Below are 7,281 nucleotides of genomic sequence, written 5' to 3'. Positions count from 1 at the left end.
ACCGCAAAAAAAAAAAAAAAAAAGAAAACTACAGAGCACTAAAAAAAAAAATCAAAATAGAGGAAGAAATGGCGAAAATTACACCTATCCAGGCATTCTTGCCCTATAAATTATCAGTCATCTGACCATCGTTTTAAGCAGTACTTCTGACTCTTCTTTGGTTCAATGGTTGAGTGACATCTGTGGTAGCCAGCTTCCAAGATGGCTCCCAAAGACCATCACCTCCTGATATTTATCCCTCCCACACTGAATCACTGATGGCTTTGGGTGACCAACAGAATACTGCAGAAGTGACAGTGTTGACTTTAGAGGCTAGATCAAAAACAGGCATTGCAACTATGGCCTTGTTCTCTTCAATTACTTGCTCTGTGAAGAAAGATGGCTGCATGACCTTGGGCAACTTATGCAACTTTTCTGAGGTTCACTTTTCCTCACCTTTAAAATGAAGATATTTATTTCATAATATTTAACAGGGTATTGTGAAGATTGAATAAGACATGCATATAAAGCACGTAATAGGATGCCTGGCACATAATAGGCTTTCATTAAATGTGGCTAATACTGGTGTGGTGGTGGTAGTGGTGGTGGTAGAAGCTGAAGTAGCAGCAACTGATTGGCTGTGAGATGTGAAGGAAAGAGAGGAATCAAGGATGATTCCTAGGTTTTTGGCTTGAATAACGGAAGAAGTGATGGTGTCATCTACTGACTTCGGGGACAAGAGAAGATAAGTTGTGGAGAGTAAGGACATTCTTTTTTCTTGGTCCGAAGGTACTTATTAAGCCTCAAACAGGTAATACTAAAATTATCTTTCAATCACTTATACACAGGATTCCTTTTCCATTCTTTCTTCTCTAAATTATTTTGAAGTGTTTTTTTGTTCTAAATAATTCCTTCCTGGAACATGAAAAATTGTTGAAGTAAAAATGATAGGAATTCCAAAGGTCAAATTACTCTGCAGTCAATGGCCATATACCCCTGGATGAACCACTGTTCTTAATTAAATGATGGCAAGCACTGCAAATGCAAAGATGAATAACAGCAGAACAAAATCCAGACACTCAGGTAGTCCTCACTTTTGTTTTACAGAGAAGTATTAGCAAACATTGGGAAGGATTTATGCAATCAACAAGAAATAAGATAAGCATCAAGGGTTATGAGAATTGGCAAAGTACGTTTAGTAATTTTAAAGGAAGATTTACTGACAACTAAAGTGTTCGAGCTTGATGAAATTAGATTCCTGTTCCCATTCTCAGACTCCCACTGGTTTAACTACCCAAGGAAGGGTAATGTGTGATGCAGGTCTGGCTCCTCAGCTGTACACACTTAGCTTTCATTTAGTTAATAGTTCATAGACTGATTAAACAATACTATACATAAAATTGGTTTCACAATTCTTTATATTGTAATATAACTATTGATTTTATTTGAGGCATATTTGGTCTTCGGATTCTGGCGCTTTCCAGGACTCCCCAAATTCATTATGAAATACTCCAAACTACTACTTTGAATCTGAATGGAGGCAGCACAGGACAATTTGAAGTAGAATAAGTTAGTTCATTAGTTAACCAAGATGAGACCCAAACCCCTGAATGCACTGCTCTGGGCCTCACTTCTTTATCCCCCAGCTCTATGATATTTGATTCCAGTAACCTGCTAAAGTAAGAAAACTTTGCATTCAGTTTCCCTTTATTTGTGATAAAGCTGAATTGCAAATAAGCCACCCACAAACGATTTTACAGACAAGTTTGTACCAATATTTTATTGGGTTACTATGGAGTGGTTCCCTCTACCACTGTATTGTACAAAACTAACTAGTCGTGGGGATTAAACTTTTGAACTTAACTTCTGTCAAGCATGCTAATGAAGTTCAATGAGGTGTAACCGGTTCATGAAATAATCAAAAGGAAGCACAGTATATATACTGTCCACTAATTTGCTCTCACTATAGAAATAGAGAAATGAGTTTGGGTTTTTTTTTTGAGAAGGTAGTTGCTACATTTACCGTAACTACTGAATTTCTTCAATACTCTGTTTAATTTCCTTTTCTTTCCACTGCAGTTCGTGTCATGCAAGAATCTATTCACGCTGACTAAAACAAAGATAATGGAAGAGTGATGATCAGAGAATTTAAAATCTGAAATTTAGCATCACCACCCTGAACAACAGAGCCTTGGTTGGCATAAACTACTCATACAGGTAAGACTGATCACTTTTAACTTAAAAGTTAACTCTATAAAAACTCTAACAGGACTAAACTATTTAAGTTTTGAAAGCTGATTAAGAAAGGTCAGCATAGTAATTATGTAGATAATCGTTAGTAACTGAAGTTAGAATTGTAGACTTCTTTCATTTGTCAAATTAGCAGAGGCACAATGTGTTACAGGAGTGATTCAAGACAAGACAATCTGCTGAGAGGAATGCAGACTTGTACACATTTTCTAGAGAGCAATCCTGTATATATAACGTGACTGTTATTTGATTTCTTAAGCTTTAGAGTATTTTCTAAATTTTAGAAAATAATTATCTAGCAGTTTTATAATCAAACTTTACTTTTAAAGGAGAGGTACACAGTAGATACAAATTTGATGTTTGAGAAGCTAAAGATGGTCAACTAGTTGTCATTTGTTATAGTGAAGGTTCCTATAGAATTTCGATGTCATCTGTCTGATAAAGCTAGCCTCTGTGAAAGTCTTTTTACCCCTCTTCTGTTCTGAAGCATTTGCTAGTAGAAAAGCAAGGCAATGGTAATGAATAATATGAGATAACAGATGCTCTATGTGGTGGTCTAGTTTAAAAAAAAAAAAGGAATACTATCCATTAATACAGAAGCACCACCTTTATAGATTTTAGTACATAATGCATTATCTACACAAGGCAGCGGCTAGTGTTTTTAACATCATCATAAAAGGAAGCTCCAGGGCCTCCCTGGTGGCGCAGTGGTTGAGAGTCCGCCTGCCGATGCGGGGGATGCGGGTTCGTGCCCTTGTCCGGGAGGATCCCACATGCCGCGGAGCGGCTGGGCCCGTGAGCCATGGCCGCTGAGCCTGCGCGTCCGGCAACGGGAAAGGCCACAACAGTGAGAGGCCCACATATGGCAAAAAAAAAAAAAAAAAAAAAAAAAAAAAAAGGAAGCTCCATTCCTTATGTAATATAAAAATTTACTTTGATCAGATAATTTTTTCTTAAGAAATACATTGGCTAATTTCACTCTCTGATTTTTTTAAAATATCTTTATTGGAGTATAATTGCTTTACATTGCTGTGTTAGTTTCTGCTGTATAACAAAGTGAATCAGCTATATGTACACATATATCCCCATACCTCCTCCCTCTTGCCTCTCCCTCCCACCCTCCCTATCCCCCCCACTAGGTGGACACAAAGCACTGAGCTGATCTCCCTGTGCTATTCGGCTGCTTCCCACTAGCTATTTTACATTTGTTAGTGTATATATGTCCATGCCACTCTCTCACTGCGTCCCTGATTACTCTTTTCATGGGCAAGGTTAGTCCATTAATATTTATTGTGATGATTTCTATAATCTTGCTTTTTAAAAATATTTATTCCATATTTTAATTGATTTTTTTCCTTCATTTTTGTTCCATCCCCCCACCCCCTGGTAAATTAGAATTTCAGCACTCTATTCCTATTTTTTAGGTGGTTACCTTGAAATTTTGTCATGCATATTTAACTCGACATATACTGAAGTGAAACAGTATGTTAATCCTACTCCCAAAGAATACAAAGACACTGGAACATCAAGTTAGATCCCACTCTTGATTTGCGTATTATTCTTGTCCAGCACTTTCGTTCTGTCCTGTTTTAAATCCACAAATTTGAAATTACTCTTAAAATACATGACTATTTTGGTTTGGATTTACATAAATGTTTACGATTTTATTTGCTCATCATTCCTTTTTGCATTGCAGACCATCCTTTGGGGAGCATTTTTCTTTCTTTCTAAACTACAACCTTTAAAGTTCCTTTAGTGATAAGTCTCTTGTTGATAAACTCCCTCAGGTGGTGTTTATCTGTAAACATTTCATTTCAGCCTCAATCTTTTTTTTTTTAACATCTTTATTGGAGTATAATTGCTTTACAATGTTGTGTTAGTTTCTGCTGTATAACAAAATGAATCAGCTATATATATACATATATCCCCATATCCCCTCCCTCTTGTGTCTCCCTCCCATCCTCCTTATCCCACCCCTCTAGGTGGTCACAGAGCACCGAGCTGATCTCCCTGTGCGATGCAGCTGCTTCCCACTAGCTATCTATTTTTACATTTGGTAGTGTATATGTCAATGCTACTCTCTCACTTCGTCCCAGCTTAACCCTCCCCCTCCCCATGGTCCTCAAGTCCATTCTCTACCTCTGCGTCTTTATTCCTGTCCTGCCCCTAGGTTCTTCAGAACCATTTTTTTTTATCTGACTGATTTTTAAATCAATTCCAATTTGCCAGGCTGTACTGGATTCAGATACAAACTCACTCTGAAGCATATGAACTGTTTTCTAAATAAAAACTGCAAAGCAACAAAATAAAATGATAAAGACACTGGTAGACATTAAGGGTCTTATTACTTGAACCTAGAGATACTCAAGCTTTCAAGCCTTTGGGTGAAGGTTGGTTTAAAAAGTTATTTCAAAATTATAATGGTATATTTTGGGAAAAATCCCTATTTCTATAATCTAAGATGCAGAAAATATAATCATGATTCTGAAGAGGGGTAGAGAGTAAAATATTCCTGAGGGGCTGGGGGCATATAAGAATCTCAGAAGGCGGTGGGTAGTAAAAAGTTTTGTGTTTATCAAAAGAGAGAATGAGAAGAAAAAGATTGAGAATCCCTATTCTAGATTATAAAAGAGTGGAGAATGTGGTACTTAGAAAGGGATGGTGAAAAATACAGAGAAATGAAGCACATTCTGAATAGAGCTCATGATTTTTATTTGACCAGAATCCAAAAAGTTTTCTTACTTCCACCTGAAAGAAGTAAAAGCATGAGAAAAATAAGAATGAAAAGGAGTTTGTATTTGTACCTTCTGAAGCAAGAAATATTTAAAAATAAGACATTAAAAAAGCAAAATCACACCTGCATTTATACTGTGATTAAAATATCTTCTAAAAAAAACTTGTCTGAAAAACCAAGATACTAAATTACACACAAAGACACATGAGGGTGCTCTAACCAACAAGCAGTAGCAACTACTGTTTTGACACAGAATCTTAAACTAGATTTTTATTGAATTATGATAGATTATCATTTAATATTTGAAACAAGAAATTACTGATGCCATTTGGTAAAGACCCTGGGATTCTGGTGTCCATCCTTGGTCACTACACTTTCCTTCTGTTCAATTCAGGATCTTGCCTGAGTGTTTATGTAGAATTAAGTTTACTTCTGAAAAATGAAAAGTGACTTTTCTAATAGTATTAGATTACAGAGAAGTTCTTTAGCCATGAAAAGACACCATTTTGAAAAGTATTTATGTACAATTAACATCATAATTAAAAACTGGTCTTCTATTAACATGGCCACAAAATACTTTTGCAACACCTTCCTTTGGCTAGTATGTGCCTTAAAATTTTTTAAATTACCTTTCTAGGCTAAAAATCAGTTGCCATTTACAAATTGCCTTAAAATCTAATATAAGAATTATAAATTTCTCTAATATAAAATAATAAATCTCAGGCATTTATTTCTATCAAATTTTGTTTTTTAGACAAAGGCACCATCCACAATAATCAACTTTCTTTTATTTCAATTGGACAATCGTGATTAGAAAAGGTGAGATGGCATCTATACTTTCCCTTTTCATCCAATATATTTATGTTACTATTTTATTTTATCCAATGCTTTATAAAAAAACTATTTAGCTGAAATACCATCTATAATTTTAATACTAAATATCTGCAATTCTGTTCTAGTTCCTGTGGCAAAATTCAAGGAAATCTGATATAAATGAGTAACAACTCAACATGTATTCAACCATCCATGATCTCTTCCATGGCTTTACCGATCATTTATACCTTCCTTTGTATCATTGGTCTCTTTGGAAATTCTCTCTCTCAGTGGGTATTTTTAACAAAAATAGCTAAGAAAACATCAACGCACATCTACCTAGCACATCTTGTGACTGCAAACTTGCTTGTGTGCAGTGCCATGCCTTTCATGGGTATCTATTTCCTGAAAGGTTTTCAATGGGAATATCAATCTGCGCAATGCAGGGTGGTCAATTTTTTGGGAACTCTATCCATGCATGTAAGTATGTTTGTCAGCCTCTTAATTTTAAGTTGGATTGCCATAAGCCGCTATGCTACCTTAATGAAAAAGGATTCCACACAAGAGACCACTTCGTGCTACGAGAAAATATTTTATGGCCAGTTACTGAAAAAATTTCGCCAGCCCAACTTTGCTAGAAAACTATGTGTTTACATATGGGTAGTTGCTCTAGGCATAATTTTTCCAATTATCATATACTACTCAGTTGTGGAGGCCACAGAAGGAGAAGAGACCCTGTGCTACAATCGGCAGATGGAACTAGGAGCCATGATCTCTCAGACTGCAAGCCTCATTGGAACCACATTTATTGGATTTTCATTTTTAGTCGTACTAACATCATATTACTCTTTTGTCAACCATCTGAGAAAAATAAGGACCTGTACATCCATTACAGAAAAAGATTTGACTTATAGCTCTGTGAAAAGGCACCTTTTGGTTATCCAGATTCTACTAATAGTTTGCTTCCTTCCATATAGCATTTTTAAACCCATTTTTTTTGTTCTATGCCAAGGAGCGGACTGTCAGCAATTGAATTATTTAATTGAGATAAAAAACATCCTCACCTGTCTTGCATCAGCCAGAAGTAGCACAGACCCCATTATATTTCTTTTTTTAGATAAAACATTCAAGAAGACACTATATGATCTCTTTACAAAATCTGAGTCACCACATATACAACCCTCTGGCTGATTTCTGAATGGAAAACAACACCAAACAGAGAAGTGTTCATATGACTCTATTAGGGACCCTAAATTACATGATTAACAGGTCATAGCTTGGTTGATAATAGGCACCAAGAAAATCTCTTTGGTTTTTAAAAATAAACAAACAAACAAGCAAACGTAAAACTCACTTTACGGTTCTACTTATAGTGAAAGTTGAGATGGCAGAGAGTTAAGAGGCAAAAGTCAAGCATATTGAAAGGATCCCACTGCATATAAAACCAACAGACCATTTTCTGTTTAAACTCAACCATGGATGCTTCTATTCAAAACACAATACGT

The 7,281-nt window shown here is 35.9% G+C and overlaps 2 protein-coding genes across 6 annotated transcripts in view; one reads left to right on the top strand and one right to left on the bottom strand.

Moving 5' to 3' along the window:
- The window catches only part of CASK (calcium/calmodulin dependent serine protein kinase), a 394,879-nt gene that overhangs the window by 168,177 nt on the left and 219,421 nt on the right, over nucleotides 1-7,281 (bottom strand). The gene's annotated exons all lie outside the window — the stretch shown is intronic.
- GPR82 (G protein-coupled receptor 82) lies at nucleotides 2,057-7,128 on the top strand. The gene is made up of 3 exons (XM_007457184.1): nucleotides 2,057-2,196; nucleotides 5,718-5,782; nucleotides 5,923-7,128. Exon 3 carries the CDS (start codon nucleotides 5,957-5,959, stop codon nucleotides 6,965-6,967), a length of 1,011 nt encoding a protein of 336 aa, XP_007457246.1. The 5' UTR covers nucleotides 2,057-2,196; nucleotides 5,718-5,782; nucleotides 5,923-5,956; the 3' UTR covers nucleotides 6,968-7,128.

This window comes from Lipotes vexillifer, unplaced genomic scaffold, assembly GCF_000442215.2.
Source record: "Lipotes vexillifer unplaced genomic scaffold, Lipotes_vexillifer_v1.1 scaffold1439, whole genome shotgun sequence".
Classification (NCBI taxonomy): Eukaryota; Metazoa; Chordata; class Mammalia; order Artiodactyla; family Lipotidae; genus Lipotes; species Lipotes vexillifer.
The sequence above is the reverse complement of the archived record's forward strand: the minus strand, read 5'-3'. Positions and strand labels throughout refer to the sequence as shown.

Excerpts from the sequence above, each read along its gene's own strand:
- GPR82 (XM_007457184.1), top strand. The coding sequence starts at position 5,957 with ATGAGTAACAACTCAACATGTATTCAACCATCCATGATCTCTTCCATG.